This window comes from Schistocerca serialis, chromosome 5 (assembly GCF_023864345.2).
Source record: "Schistocerca serialis cubense isolate TAMUIC-IGC-003099 chromosome 5, iqSchSeri2.2, whole genome shotgun sequence".
In the NCBI taxonomy this organism is placed as follows: Eukaryota; Metazoa; Arthropoda; class Insecta; order Orthoptera; family Acrididae; genus Schistocerca; species Schistocerca serialis.
Window position 1 is genome coordinate 231,703,917 of NC_064642.1, and position 23,673 is coordinate 231,727,589.

Here is a 23,673-nt window from a genome sequence, read left to right on the forward strand (position 1 = left end):
ACATGACAGGAATAGATTGTCGACCCACCTAACTTGTACACTTGGCGAATGGGTAAAAAGATTCTTCTACCTTGCCCGATTTAGGTTTTCTTATGGTTGTGATAATCAGTCCCAAAAAAAGTGATGAAAACAAAAGAGTTTGTCACATAAACTGCAACAAATGAATACAACAGTTTCACAGTCGCTCAGTTTTCCCTGTGCTCTGTCAAAACATGTTTTTAACGTTTTCAAATTTTTCCGTGTGTAGCCCGTCAAATCCTGCATATGTTCAAGCAAATTTAAACATGTCCTGGAATTTTGGAGATCGAAGTTGATTTTGTGTGAGTGCCTGAACTTTGATAATTGTCTGAAAATAAAAAATTAAAATTTTCACTCTAGGCGAGACTTGAACCAAGGTCCTCTCGTTCCACAGCTGCTCATGCTAACCACGAGACCACGGCGCTCCTGAGCACACAGTCTCCTTAATTCTGCATATCTTACACATGGACTACTCAGTTTGTATATTATGCCTATTTTTTTCCTAGTTCCACACAACTTCTTCCTGTTTTCTCCATTGATCTGTGTTCAGTTTTTCAAGGCCTATCCACTGTGCCAACTTATAACTAAATCTGAGGGGGGTTGCGATGGGGAGGTTCCCTTGTTAGTGCCCAGCCATCTTGACAATCACCCCCCCCCCCCCTCTCTCCCACCTTTCTCTCCCCGCCCCCCTTTGCATATCATAAAATCTACTGCATGTACGATATCCTCACCTGCCCCCTGATGATTCTTTCCCTGAGTAGCTCCTCCTACTATTGTTCCAACAATGTTGTTGTGCCTTAAAAAGTGTAATATCAGTTTTTCTCTTCTTATTTGGAAGTGCCTCCACAAAGATGTACTCTTCTTAGCACTTCTTCATTGGTAACTGTCTCTCCATTAGATCATCATCATCCTTCTCTAGCACCAAATCTCCGATTGTTCTCACTGTCCCCTCTCTTTTTTTCCTATTGTCCAAGATCCAAACCCTCATACAGGGAAAAGATAAATGGCACTTGAACTCAAGTGTTGTCAGAATTCAACAAGGCCTCCTTTCCAAATCATCTAATGTTCTTACTTAAAATACTTATCATATAAGAAAGGTTTTTACATAAATATTGACAGGGACAGCTGCTAGAAAACAGGAGATAAACAAACCACCTCTAATTACAAACTCATTTCACTCCTTCATTCTTTTCAAAAGTTTTTGAGAATACTTGCTCATTCTTCTGGATAGAGCTTGTTAACTACTCCTACAGTCTGGCTTCCATAAAGCACTGTCCACAGAAAACACCATATGAGACATCACAAATAAAATGCTAGTTGAGCTAAACAATAAAAAATATCCTTTTGAAATAGTCTGAGACCTTGCCAAACTCTGTGATTGTGTGAAGCACAAAATTCTACTCGAAAGCTAAAATATTACGGCCTGAAAGGCACGGATTTAATATTACTTTAGTAATAGATATCAGATCACACTGTCAAACTGTGTCACAGGCAAAATAAATGATCTTCCAATGATTTCACAGAACAATTCAAAAACTGCACTGGTTTGATGAGGGTACAGTTTCACTAATCAAGTGCCCAAACTCAACTTCACCCAACACTATAGCCTGATTAAAATTACTTAAAAGCTGACACTCCACGCATTGGAGCTGCCTTCCTTCAACCAGAGCGCTCAACGTCATGCCCAAGTGGTTCACCACTGCTAAACTGCCACAACAAATGCTCAGTTCACCGCAAGAGGTTTATCATGTCCGATGAAATACAAAAGAAAAGGAGCAACCCAGGGTCTGGGATGCAAACACATCAGAAGAGAAAGCCAGGCAAGGAACTGCATTCACAGGACAACTGCGACAACTCATGTGCAATGTACAAGAATACTTTGAGAGGGAGACGGAAAATGGGGGACCCTATCTTTCCAAAGTAGTCACGTGAAATGTTGCTGTGATTAAGGTTGATGAACTGGCCATACTACATATTAGTACAGAGAAATACGAGAAGGAAAGCAGTGAAGCAGGACCCCCTTGTCTTTGCACGTGGGAATATGTATGAATGTGTAACAAATCTGAGAGCTTTCAAACAAGACATGATTTGGCATCACATATACAATAATCATCATAAAAGAGGTTGATCTATATTAGATAAGCTTTGTACAACACTGTGTGAGGCCAAATTTTTTGAAGACAGCAGATCGTCACTGTGACTGGTTGTGCAGAGTCTTTGTTATAAATACATAAATATTTCAGGCTGTAAAATGTTAATAGAATGAGAAGACATAGCCACATGGCAATGCAGATTTTAGCATGAACTAAAAGACATTAAATTTGAGGACATTGTTTTATCGATGAAACACAAGGTTGGAGTGACGGAGCAAAGGAGAAGGTATGGCACTCCCCAGTGGCAAAGATGTTAGAATTATTCCTTTGCATGCAGATACCTACCACACTTTTACTCCCAGCTGTAAACTGCTTGAAAAAGTTAAGAGTACCATAAGGATATGAATCATGAAAATTTTTTAAAATTGTTGTCAAATACGTAGCCACTAAATCTAGATAACCTGTCAGTAATTGTTCTCATCAGTGCCACATACTATTAAGTTTTAAACGAGAAGACTCCACCCCTGTCCTTTTGACACGAAGATGTTATTCAGTGGTTATGACAACACCGAGTTACTGTGGATCAGTCATTGAAAAAAGCAGAATTACTTGTACTAGTGTCACTTCACAAGCTGGAATTCCTAATGAATGTTATCAATGACGCAGCTTATACATATATGAACACAGAGTCATAAGACTACTGGCCTTTTATCACAGCCACTTTCATGCTAATCAACTCATTTAGGCACAAGTGAAAGGATATGTTCCTCCCGAAAATAAAAAAAATTACTGTGAGTGAAGTTGCGAAACTGACTATTCATGGCCTGGAAAACGTCACCGAAATGGACTGGATGGCAGTTGTGATGCTTATGAATCAAGTAATTGATGAAGCAAGGAATAATGAAGGTTTTCTTGAAGATAGTGTTACAGGACTTATTACTGCTTCCAGTTGCTCATCCATTTTGGAAAATTCAGGTGACTCTGAAATGAGTGGTGCCTCCCCCTTTTGGACAGCACAGCTGCCTGCAGTTAGCAATCAGTGGAGGTATGTACACAAAAGAGCTTCCTTTCTTTTAAACAGTACACATTATTTCTATGTGCCATGTCTGTGTTGCGTATAACTTGTAACGTGCCAGTTCCTAAAGCCAGTGTGAGGATAGATTAACAGAACCAATGAAAATGGGAAATTACAGTTTGCTTTTAGCACCTATATCTCTCAAGTTTGCTTATGGAGGTCAGCTTTAATCACCATGAACAAAGCGAACATGATGTATAGTTGTGCCACAAGTTGTTGACTGCCATTTTTTTGGATACATTGCACACTAAAAGGCTGTAGTTATGTTAGCAGTTCAGTCACTTAAAATAAAATGTTGATTGAGTATCTCGGTTATATTGGCACATGAGGTGTGCATTGACATGTTGTCAATACCAGAAATATTGACAAGTGGCACTGATGCTCCCAAAAATATTCTCAATGTGTACAGAGGGTTTGACATTTTTCACCATTCAGATGTTGACAGAGCTTCATGAACCAGCCACACAGCATTAGTCTGCATTCTCATGTTTTCAGGTCATCTCTGAGCATAACAACATCTCTCAGATTCAATTTTTGTAGTAGTCGTAACAGAAAACAGTTTCAATAGGACTATGCTGAAGTAGTCGTATTTATCACTCTATAGTAGTCAATGGAGCATTCTCCACCATATTCTTTTCTTCTTTAATTTGGAACCATGGTAGGCCTCACCATGTACTGTATATGCCATGGCTACAAAATAAGTGCTAGCTTTGTCACATTTTTTACATTAATTACCTGAATATATCGTTGTAGGACAGATATTTTTGTATACGTACTGCCGAACCAAGTACAGATGTGAGTACTTAATATGTTTCACTAAAATTTTTGCTAACTGTGTTTAATGATATTGCAGCACTCAACTTCAAGCATTCGACCAATCTGCCTGTTGCCAGAAACCTCAGTTAGAGCTAACCTATTGTTGACTGTGATTGTCTCTCCTATTGAAGAATTTTGCTTTCCTACTCTAAGTCATATCAACATCAATAATTTGTTGTAAAGATAAAGGACTCCTATGAAAATGGTTTGATATCTTTTGTTTTCCATGGTTAAGATTTTAGTCAGTAAATTGACATATGACAAGTAGCTCCTTTTTCAACCATTCTCAGACATATTGCACTTTTTTGTTGTTTTCTGTTGTTTACCAGCTATAGCTAAAATAATTGCAGCACACGCTTTCTTTCGGCTGTTCGAAATCTTAACCTTGTAAAAGGATGAAGATAAATGTAACAAACTTCAAAATGCCATGATCGGTTGAGTAGAGCATTTATGAAGGTTATGGAAACACAGTTTGCCAAAAACAGTAATCTAAGTAAATGCCCTAATAAAGCAATGGTGCCATTTTAAAGTTTGTTACTTGTATTTTTGTTTCAATATAAATTGACCCCAGAGTGGACTAATGTCAATCATATATAACCTTGTAAAATCACATTGCCCACTGACAATACTGACTATTATTGACAGTGTGACGGTTGTTTTAATATTCTGAATGTATGACAAACTAGTATTGTCCATAAATACTGAACATTGTGCACACCTGTTAACAGCAGCTGTGAAGTGATGCACTGTGTGTCATCAACCAGACTACAGTGCTGGTCACAGAGTGGTTTTTATTAGATGTGGATAATTGTTACAATTTCCATCAAAGACCTTCTTTCAGTTGAAATGTTATGGAGAAACTGCAATATGTGAATCACACTGACTGCTTTATGTTTCTCTCAGAAGTTTTTGATCCATCTGCATGAGTAAATATTGAAAAACTTTCATTTTTATGCCTACTTATTGCTTGCTTGCTTTATTTATTGACTTTTTACACAGTACCTGAAACAACTGTTTAGACCACACTAATCACTAACTGTCCATCCATGACCAGCTCTATTTCACCTCAGTGAAATTACTGCCTCTTACAGTTTATATGGCAAATCTCCAACTTGTCTATCATTTCCTACACTAGTACTTGAGATAAATGGAGGGAGCATACCAGTTAGAAACACAAATTTATTAACAGGTTCACCAAATTTACTGACCAACTCTACACATACAGTCCAGGTGATCAATGAACAGGGCTAAAACTGGTACACACCAAACAGTTTACACCATAATGTCCCGAGTACTAATATTGTGAAATTTCAAAAAAGGAAAAATACCTTTTTAGTGCAAAAATCGGCCATTAAATAAAACATTGAGTAAAATTCCTTGGCATCCAGCTGGATAATAAATTAAAATTGAGTCAACACAGAGATAAATTAATCAAGTAGTTCAGCATTTTTGTTCCTAAAATTATCATGCCCCTAGGTCGTAACTTTGCTCCATCTCTGAAAAAAGATTCAATCGCACATAGCACCAGTTCTAATAAACATTTCAGTACAGTTTTGAGTCTGACCAATCATTGACAGTTTCTGCTAGCTCATATGTTTGAGTTATTCTGGTGCCTGCTATATTGGTCATGTTCTGCTAGCAAAATTAGTACTACTGAATTATTGATGTAATTTTTGTCAAGAAGAAATGGTATTTTGCTATAAGAAAACTACTTCAACATAAGGCAAATGACACTCAGTTATGTGTAGAAGTCAGTTACTGTCTAAATCACAACCACAAAACTGTAATCAACATGTTATTTATCACTGTATGATCGATAACAGCCATGAAGGTTATTGTCTGGGAAAAATGGGCCAACTTTGCACCACTGACAAAGTGAATCAAAGTAGCTCCACACTATTTTCATTGCTTTTGTTTAGACCTGATTCAGCTTAGGATGAATGTTATTATGTTGAAAATGAATACTGCCTAGACATTAGCGCTGTTATAGTACTGTACAAGTATAAACAAGAGCTAGGACATCACTAATAGTAAGTTTACATCAATGACAATCTGAAAGAATGTCTGGAATCTATAAGAAATGGAACACTTCCTTGAAATGGCACAAAATGCTTTTAACCAGTGCTAGGGACTAGTACATAACACAAAAAGAGAAAAATGCAGACAGTGCTTGATTATTCTAATGAAGAACAAATTCTATTAAAAGAACAAATTCTGGATGAAAGTATGAATGAAGATTGAGAATCATACAAAAGAAATTAAACATAAGTGTTAGCAGCATTTACAGAGAATGGAGAGAGCCTTTCAAAACAACAGGAAAAACAGAAACCAATTGGCAGACAGATTGGTGTGTTAGTGGTTACACAGTATGAAAATAAATATTATTCAAATATCATTGAAAGTTTTATTGATGATGGTGCTAGCATTAATAACACGATGCCATCTGTTGGTAACTGGAAATGGCCTGCACCTAAAAATGGACATTTTCACACGTGGGATGATATAGCTGAAAAGTGCAAACCCCTCCAAACTGTTAAGTGAAAGCAGCACTTTCTCAGTGCCAAAGTTGGTCAGTGGTGGTGAAGCTGGGCAAAGTATTTTCCTAGAACAGTCACAGACATTTTTATATGACAATATATCTAATGAAACACGGGTCTTTCTTTGATGACAAAACAACATTAAATTTTGCCCATATTTCTTAGTTATTCCTTAACGGCATTTTTGCTGTTAATAAAAATCAGTTTCAGCTGGGTCTATGCCCCATACATCTGTCCATTAAAGGCGAGTGGTTGCCCCCCCCCCCCCCACCCCCCCTTCTTCAATCGTATTGACCAACTAGGATCACGTTAACAGCTTCAGTTCCTCATTCCTTTGTTGTTTCTTCCTATTTTTCCAGTATTCCCTCATTTTATCCACATGAAGTCTCTTCCTTTCTTCTATCCATGTTGTTCCCAATTTTTTATTTCTTCTGCTTTCAAAGCTTCCAAATTTAGTAATTTATTTTTAAATGGTTTCTTTCTGCTATTTCTGATTCTTTGATGTTGTGTCTTTCTATATCTTTCTTTAATTCTGTAATCCATGCTATTTTCGATTTCTTCTTCCAGAAGTATAGGAGTATTTGTTTTGTTAGTCTATTTCCATCCATTCAGAAGAGGTGTCCAAAAAAGGTTTATCTTCGTTTCGCCATTACTTCAGATATTTTCTCTATATTTTTGTAAATCTCCTCATTACTTCTTATTTTCCAACCATCTGCAGTTTTTATTGCACCCATTATTTTTCTAATAATACTTCTTTCCAGTACCTCTAGTTTGTCCATCTTATAGTTCATCATTAGAAATTCAGATCCATATAAACATTCTGGTCATACCACTGTAGTTTAGCGTTTTAGTTTTGTTTTTCTAGATATACATTTCTTGTTGTAAATATTTTTGGTCAAACCATGGCTCTTTCCATTTTGTTAATTCTTACATCTACTGCAGATTTTTCTAGTCCATTCTGTTATATAGTTTTTCCAATATATTTAAATTTATTTACTCACTCTATTTTATCTATTTGTTTTTCTATGAATTTTGTCGCATTTTTTTAATATTTGTCATGAATTTCGTTTTTTCAGCTGAAATTTTGAGACCAGTTCTGTTTGCTGTTTTTCCAGAAGGTCGATCTGAATAACTGCTTCTGTCAGGTTTTCTGAAAGTATTGCAAAATCATCCACAAAAGCCAAGCAGTTTACCCAAGCAGTTTACCTTAATTCCATTTGTTTTCCTTCCCAGAGTTATTGGTTCAATTTTGTGATTTTTTTAGCTCCAAATTCAAGATTCTTACAATTTTTTCTAGAAGACAATTAAACAGTAAAGGTGATAAACCATCACCTTGTCTAACACCAGTTTTTATTTCAATCTTCCTCTAGATTTTGAGGTGTCACAGAAAATTCTAATTTATCTGTTGGACTGGACAGTTTAAAAGCTTTTCAAAAAATTTTGCTAGAATTTCACAATTTTCTTTGTTATTTAATCCCATTTTGCCATTTTAATTTTTGAAACAAATACTTGGTGCCTGGTATCCTTTAAATATATGTTTAAAAGTTTGGTAAAAATTTCTAATATTATTTTTGGTGAAATTTTCTTCTATTTCAATAAGCTGAGAATTTCCAAAGTTTCTTTTGATTCTCTGGATTATTTTTGACGTTTCTTTTCTTTGTTGTCTGAACTGTTCGAGGTCTTCCTCTTTTTTCGAACATCTCCATTTTATCAATTTTTGAGCTCTTTGTATTAGTGCTTCTTCACACTCCTCATTCCACCATGTCTTCTTTTTATTCTTGGCCAATCCTAAGTTTTCTCTGTTGCTTGAGTTATTTGCATCTGGAGTTCACACCAATCACCTTCTTTATTGTGTAAATTTCTTCTCTAAATTTTTCTATATTTTCTTTTGTAATATTAGCTGTAGTGGTGTTGTATCTGATCACTTTCTTGGTCACCTTTTTTGTTTTAGATGGGAGAAATTTTAATTTAATCTTAGCGAGATAATTCTCTGAATCAAATTCCCCATTTCTGAATATTTTAACATTCATTTCCATGATATACTTTTTAGATGTGGCTACGTGATCTAGTTGAAACTCTCCTAGGTTTGAATTTGGATGTTTCCAAGTTTTGGCTTTTATTGGTAATTTGCGGAAATGTGTGGACATGAGTTTTAACTGAAACATTTTACACATACTTATCAGTCTTTCACCATTTCTACTTATTCTTGAGTGTGCCGGATACTCACCTACGATAGTCCTTAATTTCTTTTCCCTCCCAATTTCCACATTGAAGTCACCGAGAAGTATTTTAACCTCCTTTTTAGGTATGACGGAAATTTCAGATTCTAAAAGATCCCAGAATTGATTTACTTTCTCCAGATTTCTTCTGTTGTCAGCATTTATAGGTGCATGACAGTTTATGAGGGTGTAACTTTTATTCTTGCACTTTATTGTTAACATGGATATTCTTTCTGAATTCGATCTAAATTCTGTTACACTGTCTACGATTTTTTTGTCTACATAAAATGCTGTTCCAAATATCAGCATGTTTTCCATTATTCTCACTGCTGGTTTCCCTTTATAAATTCTATGATGTTGCGTATCAACTACATTCTCATTTAAGAATCGTGTTTCCTGGACTGCTGTAATTTGTGGTTCTTCTCTGCAGAAATGATTCTAATTGTTTCCCAATTTTCAGAAGAGAATTTACATTTAATGTTACAAAGTAGTACTACTTCTTGAACTGAAACTTGGAAGGCTTTTAAATATATTCCATTTCTTCTTCACTGCAAATGGTGGATTCCTCATTAGAGTTACCACCTGGGGTAGAGCATCCACTGTGCAAACTTTTCATTTTGTGACTTGAAGCTGTAAATTGTAAAGAGTAGGGAATCCAAACTCATCCATGAATTCCCAAAGTAAGACCAGGTTGTTAGCCTGGAATATTAACTACTCAGCCGCCACTAACATGTGGAAAAGACGCTGCCGGGGTGCCACCACTAACATGTGAAGCCATCGTGCCCTCTGTCCATTTTGGCCTTGGACAAGAGGCTGCCAGCTCCGCTGTACCGAAGTCCATCTGCTCCGCCTTCGCTGCCGTTGAAGTCTTCACCGTATCCCTGGCAAGGGGCCCTCATGAGGTACTATCACCCAGGCCAGGTGAACCAATGTTTTTTAACAAGGTGTTACTCTTCCCCCTCCTCCTTTCTCAACCAGGCTTGGAACTGGCTATGGTTATGACTTTCCCTTATTTTATGTATTTTTCCACCCAGGAATTTCCGTTAGCAGTATAGTCAGTTTCTTGTTAACATGGAGTACAGATTAAGTTTCCACAAGTTGCTCTGCCTTTGCTAGAGAATACCATGACTTGTTTAGTATCTCCTTTTTAATGGAATCTACAGAACATAATGAATGAACGAATGCTGGCTTTTTCCATCATACTTTGGTGGAAACACTCATTTAGTAACACCCTTGGTATGGCTGTAGCTCTCGAATCATTTTTAATTTATTTATTGGTTTATGTTTTTGCTCTAATCACATATTCCGTTTGCATCTCACCTTCCGCATCACACTGACTATACGACTAACCATTACATCTCTTTCTGTCAAATTATAATCCTCTCATACTTCCATACTGGAACATATACTGAAGTTTCATAAAGTACTACTGACCTGCTCCCTGCCACAATTTATTTAAACAATGAAAAGCACATATTTGTAGCACTTTGACGAATGGCACAACAACATTACATTGTGTGTAAAAATTTGTTTAATTTACTTACTACATTTAAATAACTGCATAATTGTATTTGAAATGTGTTTGTACTTTAAAGTGTACAACATTCCTCCCTATACAGGACTGTAATAATAAAAACAGCAGTATACTTTGCAATTGTCAAATGTTACTGGTCCAAGTAATGCCAATTGATTGTGGATTTACACCAGTTGTTTTCTGACTTATTTGGAACACTCTGGCATTGTCTACAACATCACTAATTTTTCTGAGATGATACAAAAGGTTTTACAATTTAACCATTGTGACAGCTCTGATTTAGTAGACACCTACGATGATGAATTCAATCAGTCTTCTGTGACAACAGCTGCAAACCATCTTCATGTACCTAACGAGTAACAGTATTTGGAGTTATCACAGTGTATGGAGAACTTTGGATTTGATAAAAACAATAATGGAGGAAAATTAAATTTCCAACAGAGACAAAAATAGACTAAAAGACTATCTCCACACAAATGTCAGGCTTCATGTGCACCTAGAACATAGCACATAAACCAGGATGATCCAACAGTGACCCAGGAAGAAGAAGCACCCCAGAGGCACTGAAGCAACTAGGAGCCTGTGTGGCAAGGGAAAGTGAACTCGTTGCCCCTTGGTTGCATGAAGCCGCAACTGACGCAACAACTCACAATGAATGACAGCTAGGGTCAGTCGCAGAAGCCCTGTGCCTCAACTGGAGGATATATTTCTACTTACTGAAATGGAAGGACATCCACAGTGTCTTATAAGGAAAAGTATTTAATTCGGCTAAGAAGTACAACACACAGCGTCATTACACACATCTTCAAGCAGCGCATTATGAGTATATAGAAGCTGAAGCATGCAGAGACCTAGTAGCAAAGACTTAAGAACAACATACCAGGAGACTTAAGTTTAAAAAAGAATTCTGCATACAGAAGTTATAGAAATATGCAGCACCATTCAAGTGCTGTTTATACATTTCAGGTGAATGACAGAGAATAAGATGCAGAAGCAGCAGTTGAAGCACGCTATAAAGTCGCTCACATTACAGCGATGACAGGCAAGCCGTTTTCAGTTAAACCTACCATACAATTGTGCAAGGTAGCAGCTGTAGAATGTCTGTCTCCAAGGAAGCTTGTGGCAATCTAAGATGTCTGCCTTTCGTAGCAAACAGTGCCTCACTGTATCATGGTCTTGGCAGTGTATTTAGAGACATGGATCAAGAAAAAAGCCAAGAGCTTTGTTTCATTTTTGTTAGCACTTGAGGAAAGCAATTTATATATGTATTCAGCTACCAATATTTGTGCATATACTCTATATGGAGCTGCAAGTAACTGAGGAACTCTTGAATGTGGTACCCCTCGATTAAGCCATAACAGGACTTGATATTTTTTAAACTGTTTGTGTACAGCAGAGTCACCATGGGATAAGCTCCATTCTGTAGCCACAGACAGTGCACCACAAGGTTTTGCTTCTCATTTAAAAAAGAAAACAAAACAAAAAAAATGAATACAGAAAAGATATTTTGACTGTTCATTGTTTCATTCATCAAGAGGTACTTTGCGCTGACTTGATATTTCCTTCCCCATTTGTGAGGAAATACCCCTCTTTCTCAAAGTGAAAGGAGAAGAACTGCTTTCTCCGAAAGATTTCAAATGGATATGAAACATAGCATTCCCAGCTGACATAACTATGCATCTCAACAATTTAAATTTGTCATTGCAAGGTAAAGGGTAGCTAACAGTAGACATGCATGACCAAATCACAGCATTCATGGGAAAGTTATATTTGTTTGAGAATCAGATTATGTAGTAACACTGTTCACGTTTACGTCGCACTTCACTTAGCGTAGACCGAGACTGTGTACTAGGCATGCCCGATGTTAACTGACTGGGCACGGCCCGTGCTGCCTGAGTTGTTGTTGTTGTTGTTACGCCGGCAGAGGTCGCGTCCGAATTCTCACGTGCCCTCTGGTGGACGGGACTCTACTTGTGGCAACTACCGTCCGTGACGCGCTGTGCTGATGTGCGCCTCCCACGATCTTTCCGGTGGCTACTGCACTCCTCCTCCTTCGGGGGGTGAAGCCACTGTGATCCACTGCATCGGAAGGTGGAGCATCGGGCAGGAGCGATGACCTCCACATCCGTTGGATGGCCGGAGTCGAGGGGATCTGCCAACCCTCGAGTCGGAACCTTCGAATAGAGCTGGAAGTGACCCACACGAAGAGGTCCCCGTCGTCCCACCACTGGAGCCAGGGACAGAACGGGCGACAAGCTGTTGAACTCCGGATCCTGTTCCACCTCGGGAGGGGCAAAACCCAGTGGCGGGGACGATGGGGAAGGGACGACCACAGGTGAACCAGCCTCCTGAGAAACCGCGCCTGCGAGGGGGGCCGGCTCTCACTGGGGCATCTCGAACGATGGCGATGCCGGTGCTGGAGCTACTGGAGGCTGCCAAGTCTGAGAACCATCACAGTGCGGCAGAGTCACAGCAGGGAGAGGCAGTAACTTCCGCTGGGAAACCAACACGGGTGCCGGCAATGGGGAAGCCAGCGTCCGAGAGGTCGGAGGGTGGGTGCCCAAACGTGGACGTAGCTGATTTTGGTGACCACGTACCACCCGGTCCCCCGCCTGCAAGGTATAGAGCCGGCGGCCATTTCGTCGCAGGACCACCGCCGGTATCCAACATGGATTGCGACCAAGCCCACGTGCCCAGACCGACATACCCAGTGGAAAGCCAGGTAGTCCGTTTTGCGAAGACTGGCGAGGACCAGGCCAGAGGAGGTGCAGCAGAGTCCTAGGTCGGCACCCATGGAAGAGCTCTGCGGGGCTGCGGTCTCCCATTGGTGTGGTCCGGTATGCCGTCAGGAAAAACGTCAATGCCTACTCCGCAGGAAATTCGTGCACATACTTTTTCATCTACGTCTTAAATGTGCGCACCATGCGCTCGGCTTCCCCATTTGATTGTGGATGGAAGGGAGGAAAGCAAACGTGCCGTATACCGAAGCGCCTACAAAAATCCTGGAAGGTCTGCGAAATAAACTGCGGTCCATTGTCCGAGACCAGGGTGATTGGCAGGCCTTCCACAGAAAAGATTTTTGCTAGTGCCTGGATTGCAACTTCTGAAGTGGTTGAGGAGCAGCGAACCACATATGGGAATCGGGAATAAGCATCAATGACAATGAGCCAAAAGCCATTGAGAAACGGGCCCGCAAAATCGATGTGAACGCGTTCCCATGTGTGGGTTGCCGGCGGCCATGAAGAGAATGCTGCCCTGGGAGATGCCTGTTGGCTCGCACACTGGGAACAGGCGGCCACCAAGTGCTCAATTTCTCTGTCAATACCGGGCCAGTACACATGTCTGCGAGCCAAGGTTTTAGTACGGGAAACATCCCAGTGCCCTGCATGTAATAATGTGAGGACCTCCCATCATAAACTTGCAGGAACAACCACGCGAGGAGCTGTATCGTGTAGCCAGAAGGAGAACTCTGTCCAAGACCAAGAGGCGGTCTCGTAGAATAAAATAATTACGAAGAGGGTCTGAGGCCCGGCCTGGAGGGCGGGATGACCACCCCTGCTGAATGAGGCGTACTACCTGCCGGAGAACCAGGTCTGCTGCCGTTTCCCTGGCGACTCGAGAACTAGTGATCGGGAACCCATCGACTGCTTGGCAGGACGCCACATCCAAATGAAAACACATAATCTCCTCTCGATCGAACGTAGGATCCAGGCCCACCGGAAGACGGGAAAGAGCGTTGGCGTTGGCATGCTGTCCGGTAGAGCGAAAATGAATGTCATAATGGTACTTAGAGAGGAACAAGGCCCAGTGCTGTAGTCTGTGGGCCACCCTATCCGGAATCTGAGAGGCGGGGCCAAATAACGATATTAACGGCTTATGGTCAGTGATTAACTGAAACTTCGTGCCATACAAGAAAGGGTGAAACTTGGTAACAGCGTAGACAATGGCCAAATCCTCTTTTTCCACCTGGGAGTTATGGGCCTGCGCGGGACTAAGAGTTTTAGACGCAAACGCCAGTGGTTGCTCGGAACCAATTGCGTTGCAATGGGCCAGGACTGCCCCCACCCCATACTGTGAAGCATTGGTAGCCAGGACCAACAGCTTATGGGGGTCAAAAGTAGCCAAACAAGGTGCTGACGTGAGGAGGCCCTTCAACGAGGTGAATGCTCACTCGCATGCAGGCGACCAATCAAAAGGAACACCCTTGCGCAGAAGGCAGTACAGGGGGCAGGCTATGGTGGAAGCCCCGGGAATGAACCGGTGGTAATAGGCTATCTTCCCTAAAAAAGCTTGTAACTCTTTCAGCGAAGCGGGCCGAGGAAGGTCGACGATACCTTGGACCAAACTTCCTAGTGGCTGGACGCCGTGCCAAGAGATGGTGTAGCCCACATACTCAATGGACGGTTGGAAGAAGTTTGACTTATGCAGGTTGCAACGCAAGCCCACAGACCTGAATTTGAGAAAGAGGGTGCAAAGGTTGTGCAAAAGTTCCTTCGTGCTGCGGCCTGTGACAATTATGTCATCCAGGTAATTAATACAATGAGGGATTGTCGACGTGACGTGCTCAAGATAACGCTGGAATATCGCCGGGGCACTGGCTATTCCGAAGGCCAACCGCTGGTATTGGTAAAGGCCAAACGGGGTGTTGACGACCACCAGCCGTTTGGAGTCCTCATCAAGGGGTATCTGATGATAAGCCTCCGAAAGATCGATTTTCGAAAAATATTGGCCTCCCGCCATGGCGGAGAACAATTCATCAGCATGAGGCAAAGGATAGGTGTCCACCACCAATTGGTAATTAATGGTGGCCTTGAAATCGCCACAAAGACGTAATTTTCCCGAGGGCATCCTTACAATAACGAGGGGCAAAGAAGAAATGGGAAGAATGACCCCTAGGGCTGTCAGCCGGTCTAGCTCTTCCTTTACCTGAGGGCGGAGAGCCAAGGGAATCTGCCTCGCGCGTAGAAAACGCGGGCAAGCCGACGCCTTCAACGTTAAGTGAACTTCAAAATCAGAAACATGCCCCAGGCCCTCCTCAAAGATATCGGGAAAGTCTGAGATCAAAGATTCCAATGATTGATAGGGAACATCTTCGGAGACCAACTGTATGGTGTCAGCGATAGAAAAACCGAAAGCTTGAAAGGCATCCAGGCCAAAATGGTTAGCGGAGCTCGCATCACTGACAACAATAAAAGTGATAGGCTGAGTGACTGATTTGTAAGTCACGTCGGTAGTGAATTGACCCAGTAGGGGAATGAACTGTTTACCATAACCGCGTAGACGCCGCTAAACTGGCGCCAACGGGGGCAATCCAAGGTCGGAATAAGTTTGTACATTCAACAACGAAACTGCTGCGCCCGTATCTACTTGCAGTTGTAACTGGCACGACAGAGCCGACACCTCAATAAAGAGTTTGCAGGCCGATGCATCGGAAGCCTGGCCCGATGAAACTTCCTGAATGTCAATGTCCATGTCCTCTGTACCTGCTTCCTTCGATTCTTTTGAGGCTGAGCGGCAAATTTTAGCAATGTGACCTTTTTTATTACATTTGCGACAAACGGCCCAACGCTGGGGGCACTCTGACCGATCATGATGTATATAGCATGACGCACAGGACGGCAACGGGGGGCCGGCGGCCAGAATTCTGTTTACCCGCCGTGCGAGAGCGGCCGTAACGGCCGGATTGTACCGCTCGCACGTCGTCCGCCCCGGACACAGTGGACGCGGACGCGCCGCTCTGAACCGCCCCGACGTCACGCCACGCTTCCAGCTGTTGACCTGCGGCATGAGAGAGACTTCATACGATTGAGCAATGGACAGAACTTCCTCAAGGGAAGGGTCTTCTAACTGCAGGGCCCGTTGCTGGACCTCCCTATCAGGGGCTGAACGAACAATGACGTCGCTTACCATAACGTGGGCATACGACTCTCGCGACTGCTCCGTGACAAAATGACACTTGTGACTAAGACCGTGCAGGGTAGTGGCCCATGCCCGGTAAGACTGATGGGGCTGCTTCTTGCATTGATAGAACTTGACCCTAGCCGCCACAACATGCGTGTGGCGGCGATAATATGAAGACAGCAATGAACACAATGTGTCAAAAGACGAGTACGAGGGTTCCTGCAACGGCGCTAGCTGCCGCAAAACTTGAGACAGCGAGGGAGATATCCAAGACAAGAAGAGAGCATGACATACCTCCGCATAGGCAACATGAAACGCCTGGAAATGCTGCTGAAGGCGATGTTCATATGCGTCCCAATCCTCCACCGTCTCGCCACACGGGGGAAAGGGAGGAGGGAACGGCGCTGGAGCAGACGGCGTGGAGAGTAACGCCGAAAGCACTTGTTTCATGGGGGCCATGAGCTCCGTCTGCTGCTCAACCAAAACCCGCACTAAATCCTCCATGCTGTGGAGAAGCTGCAAAACCGGAACAACGCCGCAACACGTGAAAGAACAACCCTACTCGTCGCCAATTGTGTAGTAACACTGTTCACGTTTACGTCGCACTTCACTTAGCGTAGACTGGGACTGTGTCCTAGGCATGCCCGATGTTAACTGACTGGGCACGGCCCATGCTGCCGTTGTTGTTGTTGTTGTTGTTGTTAAGCTGGCAGAGTTCGCGTCCGAATTCTCGCGTGCCCTCTGGCGGACGGGACTCTACTTGCGGCAACTACCGTCCATGACGCGCCGTGCCGATGTGCGCCTCCCACGATCTTTCCGGTGGCTACTGCAGATTAGTAATGTAATTTTGACACTTTTCAATTGTCTGGCTTCATTAAGATTGCCTGAAAGTACTAGTTTTGGCAATTACCAAGCTAAGATAAAGCAGCTTACCATGTCTTTCAAAACAAGACTCTGAGAGCTCACTATTTTGGAAATGGAAACAAAATTGTTCAGCACTCCTTTCTCAGTTTCACCCAAGGATTTGCCATTGGCACTCAAGCTGAAAGTTATTGATTTGCAAAATTCAACTTTGCTGAAAGACAGATACCGCTAAAAATGCTGAATTTGGCATGGCGGTACCATTCATTACAGCAAAAAATATTTCCCAAAGTTGCACAAAAATGTTGCACCAATCATATACATGTTTGGGTATCCATATTCTTGTGAGCAGTTTTGCTCAGCGATGAAAAGAATAAAAACTAAGGAACAAGGTTTCCTTCAAGCTGTGTCAATGAATGTCTTTCTCCACATTAACAATGTGAACACTTTGATGTACAATATTTCCACTCGTTATGAAATGGATATTTCAAATTTCAAAAGTCCAATAAACATATGCAATTTCTTTTAACACAGTTGTTTCTTATTTATTTCCTTAACTTCCTATTTCCCAGAAGTAGCATGCCAATGTATCACACCAGGTGAGACACTGAGGATGGCAATCATGTAAGCTGCAGCAAGTACATCAAAAGGCTCACCTTGCCACACGCTAGCCCATTTGATTGTTCATAGCGAGCGACAATGCTCTATGGAGCAGGGTACACTCCACAGCTTGGCACAGAGCCCACAAGTTGGAACAGCTTGGTATCAATTAAAACAGTGTGACAGGAACTGCATAAATAAAATATTTATTGTAGAATCAAACAATGGAAAATCCAAGATGGAATGTAATAATATTATGAAAAGGATAGCTGCTACTCACCGTATAGCTGAGTCACTGACAGGCACAACAAAAGCTTTTGGCCAACAAGGCCTTCGTCAAAAACTGCAACTCACACACTCACGAGCACAGTCTCTGGCTTCAGCAGCCAGAGACTGTGATTATGTGATGTTGCTTGTTTCTGATGAACGCCTCATTGGCTGAATGCTCACATTCGGACAGTCTTTTTGTTGTGCCTACTGAAGATCCAGCGTCTTTGCTATATGGTAAGTAGTGACAATCCTTTTCATAATATTTATGGTACAGATGTTTCAGATAATTCTCAAACCATATAAATGGAAAGAAAAGGATACAGCAGGAAATACAGAACTGGTTTTGCATGGTTTTCAGCAATATCACAATCTAAAGAACGTTCAAATTGTCACATCACAGAGTCAAAATACTCTGATGAAGTATGGAAGGAGGGGCTGATAAGGTACTATTTTGTTTTACTTTTGGATATCAGTAAATTTCAAGTTTCCTACCCAATGTCTACCAGTAACTAGTTATAGACTTTTGCACAATAATATTAGCTTCCATTCCGAAGCCAAGCCAGTGCTGTAAACCATACACAAATTATTTTTACCTCTAATAATGAGACTGCATTTCTCATTTCTTCTCAATTCACTCAGCACAAATGAATTGAGGTGTAGTTGCAAGAATCCCTAGCTCCCTGACGGGACTTCTGAAAGTCGAATGGTTTGAATGGTTCTGAGCACTATGGGACACTTCTGAGGTCATTAGTCCCCTAGAACTTAGAACTACTTAAACCTAACTAACCTAAGGACAGCACAAACATCCATGCCCAAGGCAGGATTCGAACCTGCGACCGTAGCAGTCGCGCGGTTCCAGACTGTTTCGCCTAGAACCGCTCGGCCACACCGGCCGGCCTTCTGAAAGTCATTCAGTTATATAACATTCTTACTATATGTTTATGTGGATTAAATACCTTGCTTTTCCTAGTTGCAGTTTTTTTTAAAAAACTTATCACTGTCCTGGTGTCACCACAGCTTAATATTCACCTGGATGCCTAGGAATTTCACATATTTCATCTAGTGTGTTCACAATGATCTCTCCTTTTCAATGGCAACAAAGTCAAGTGTTTTGTACATAAGTATTTATGTTATGAAGAGCTGTTATAACTTCATCATTGTTTTAGGGGGGTACAAAGTAACTGTTTCATTTTATTTTATCGATTTTTTGAGTTTCTGTTACAATTATACTTATGTAAAGAACGCAAAGTATCGCAATCTCATTGTGAGTTGCAGTACCAATTACTAAATTACTACAGAGAACATCTTCACTGGATAATAGTCTGTAACACATACACACATACATGTGTCAAATGACACTCCTTTTAGACAAAACAAAAAGCGAAACATCATAACCACATTTTGCTGAAATAGTTAACCCTAAATAATCTGTCTATGGCTGATAAATACTATAAGAATGGACAAGTGTAAAAGCAGTCTCAGGCTAGAGAGAAATAGTTCACAGTCCAAAAGCTGTCTACACTTCTTTCACATTTGGAACTCCAGTCAGCAACAGTAACTGTAGCTCCCTATACAAATGAAGAGGATCTTACTCTCAGGCTCAAGGCCTCCAAAAGCATATTGCTTTCAATTAAGTCATACATATCTTCACTAATTTTCTTTTCCAAATAAAAAGTGATATTCTGCATATACATCAAAACCTAGTATGGTCTTACAAATTAAATGTAAGCATCAGCATCATAAATACCCTATTTGGACCAATTATTTAAAACTCATATAGACAAAAGAGGGTATTAGTTATGCACTAAATGTAATTAAAAGTGAAGAAAAGGGAAAGCAAAGGCTGCACATTTTTTTTTAGGCTGTAGTTGTACAGTGACCACCTCACCATGTAAATTTGCATAGATATTAGAAACTAAATTTTATCTATGGGTCTGCATTCAAACAGCCCAAAAGACTATAAAATTGTCTTGCATAGGCTGAGGGATGGAAAATGGGAGGGGTGGATCTGTGTATGAAACAAGAAGACAAAGACAGCTCGTTACAAAGTACAATAATGCAAATATCTACCATTACAAATGATAAAGTACTAATACTGCCTCAAAAAACGAATGGATGTAGACTATGAAGTTTCTAGGCACACAAACAACTCGACATACGATTATCTTTGTAATTTTTACCTTACGTTTTCCCGAAGAAGACTGCTGCACAAATACTGAGAAGGTGGGAAACTTCGAGCTCTCTCCAGTCTGCTCCAGTTTAAATTCCTCATTTGTTGAGGCATTTCTAGTTCTGTTTACAGTGTTCCAAGCAATCTGTAGAACACCTGCAACCAAGTTTTCAGCCTGATCCATGCATATATTGTCATTCATAAATCTATAATACCAAACAGCTCAAACAGTCATCAAGTTAAGCTGCAGGTTGCCTACCTAACACTTGCCATAGGCAACAATAATCTGATTTTCAACACTTGAGGATGGGAGCACTTACCAACATCCAACAAACTTTGCACATAATTTCAAACCTTTGTAAATTTTTCCCTCTCTGATACCCTCCCACAAAATAATGAAAGGAAGGTGGTTTATTGCTTCCTAGATTTTTCACTGTTCATTCAGCAAACTTCAGCATAAAGGCCTGACATTTTAATTTATTACTTCTTTGCTACTGCCTCAATTCCTAACATATTTTTAGATAGTAGCAACACATACCACTGAATGTACCTGCAAAATTATATCACTGTCCAGCTTATAGTTCAGGACATGTGACCTCATAAACGTTGACATGTGTTAAAAAAATTGCTTTTCTAAAAATGGAGTGAAAATTACCCAGATTTCACTAATCCAGTAAATAATCCGAAGCTAATAAACTCACCATAATTAAGGTTTCGCATCTTCAGCTACAAACGTTTTACATGCTCAATGACAAATATTAAACACATTAATTCATTTGTAAAATATCAGACCTCTGACACAGTTTAATACATTGGAGTTAGAGTATTTAAAGAATCAAGGTGAGTTATTACTACTACTACTACTACTACTAATAATAATAATAATAATAATAATAATAATAATAATAGTAATTAGTTGGTTCAGGACAGAACTAAAGAAGCCTCGGACAAGCGCCGTCATCGTCGGGGACGACGCTTGAACCCTATGCCCGCCCACAATGGTAACGACACTGCTAGCCAACTGGAAAATGATTTAAATCCAAATAGAGGTGTTTTGCAGGATATGCTTCCTGCAACCACCCTAGAAGGAAAACAAAGACAGAGGATGAGATGGTCAGATGAAGTTAATCGACACCTCATGTTCTGTTATTACCAAGCAACAAACCTAGGAACCAACACAACGGGATACAGATCACAAGTATACACAACATTTATTACCAGATACCAAGAATTAAAATTTTTAACAGAACAACGATTAGCTGATCAGATCCGTGTAACAATAAAAAATAACAGGATACCCCAGTCAGAATTAGAAAACATCAAACAACAAGTACAACAAATACTGGAACAAAATAATGTGCAATCAGAAGAAGAAGAAAATACAGTAATGGACTCAAACATCCCAGAGCAAACAAACAAAGAACAACATGCACCAATTAAACAATCACAACATGCACCAATTAAACAATCAGAGGAAAACGAAATCTTAAGACAGCCACCAGAACAAGCACAAATAGAACACGAAGTGACACAGATGTTAGATATACAAGAAAAATTTCAGCTAACATATATAGAATACAAAGACACAAATACAGACATTAGACCATTCTTGCATACACCACCAAATAACCCACAAGTCGAAACAACAATAAAAACTATCAACACAATCATACACAACAAAATAAATGAAAACACAACTATGGAAGAGTTACAACTACTGGTTTATATAGGAGCACTCACTACACTAAATATACACACTAGGCAGAGATCAGAACCAACCAACACACAGAAGAAACCCACAAAACCAGCATGGCAACACAGGCTACAGATCAAAATAGAAAAACTGAGAAAAGACATCGGACAGCTAACACAATTTATAAGAAATGAAATCTCGGAAAAAAAAAACGAAAAAAGTTAGGTAAAATCTCACAACAAGAAGCGACAGAGCAATTAGACGAAAAGAAGCAGAAATTACAAGCATTAGCCAAACGACTCAGAAGATACAAAAAAAGTGAAAATAGAAGGAAACAAAACCAAACATTCAACACAAACCAAAAGAAATTTTACCAGACAATAGATAACACACACATTAAAATAAACAATCCACCAAACATAACAGACATGGAACACTTCTGGAGCAACATATGGTCAAACCCGGTACAACATAACAGGCATGCACGGTGGATACAAGCAGAGACAGACACATACAAGATGATACCACAAATGCCTGAAGTGATAATTTTGCAACATGAAGTCACCCAAGCAATTAATTCTACTCACAATTGGAAAGCCCCTGGAAATGATAAAATAGCAAATTTCTGGTTAAAGAAGTTCACCTCAACACATTCACATCTAACTAAATTATTTAACAGTTACATTGCAGACCCATACACATTCCCTGATACACTTACACACGGAATAACATATCTGAAACCTAAAGATCAAGCAGACACAGCGAACCCAGCTAAATATCGCCCCATAACATGCCTACCAACAATATACAAAATATTAACTTCAGTCATTAAACAGAAATTAATGACACATACAACACAGAACAAAATTATAAATGAAGAACAAAAAGGCTGTTGCAAAGGAGCACTAGGATGTAAAGAGCAACTGATAATAGATGCAGAGGTGACATATCAAGCTAAAACTAAACAAAGGTCGCTACACTACGCCTACATTGATTACCAAAAAGCTTTTGATAGTGTACCCCACTCATGGTTACTACAAATATTGGAAATATACAAAGTAGATCCTAAATTGATACAGTTCCTAAACATAGTAATGAAAAATTGGAAAACCACACTTAATATCCAAACAAATTCAAATAATATCACATCACAGCCAATACAGATTAAGCGTGGAATATACCAAGGAGACTCATTAAGTCCTTTCTGGTTCTGCCTTGCTCTGAACCCACTATCCAACATGCTAAATAATACAAATTATGGATACAATATTACTGGAACATACCCACACAAAATCACACATTTGCTATACATGGATGATCTAAAACTACTGGCAGCAACAAATCAACAACTCAACCAATTACTAAAGATAACAGAAGGATTCAGCAATGATATAAGTATGGCTTTTGGAACAGACAAATGTAAGAAAAATAGCATAGTCAAGGGAAAACATACTAAACAAGAAGATTACATATTGGATAACCACAGCGACTGCATAGAAGCGATGGAAAAAACGGATGCCTATAAATATCTAGGACACAGGCAAAAAATAGGAATAGATAGTACAAATATCAAAGAAGAACTAAAAGAAAAATATAGACAAAGACTAACAAAAATACTGAAAACAGAATTGACAGCAAGAAACAAGACAAAAGCTATAAATACCTATGCCATACCAATATTGACCTACTCATTTGGAGTAGTGAAATGGAGTAACACAGACCTAGAAGCACTCAATACACTTACACGATCACAATGCCACAAATATAGAATACATCACATACATTCAGCAACAGAAAGATTCACATTAAGCAGGAAGGAAAAGGAGGAAGGGGATTTATCGACATAAAAAACCTACATTATGGACAGGTAGACAATTTAAGAAAAT

At 40.2% G+C, this 23,673-nt stretch overlaps 1 protein-coding gene across 6 annotated transcripts in view; it reads right to left on the reverse strand.

The window, feature by feature from the left end:
* The window catches only part of LOC126481228 (endoribonuclease Dicer-like), a 446,265-nt gene that overhangs the window by 117,195 nt on the left and 305,397 nt on the right, over positions 1-23,673 (reverse strand). For all 6 annotated transcript variants that reach the window (XM_050104838.1, XM_050104837.1, XM_050104839.1 and 3 more), the window contains exon 15: positions 20,105-20,250. In XM_050104838.1, the coding sequence (XP_049960795.1) occupies positions 20,105-20,250 (146 nt within the window). The remainder of the gene's footprint in view (positions 1-20,104; positions 20,251-23,673) is intronic.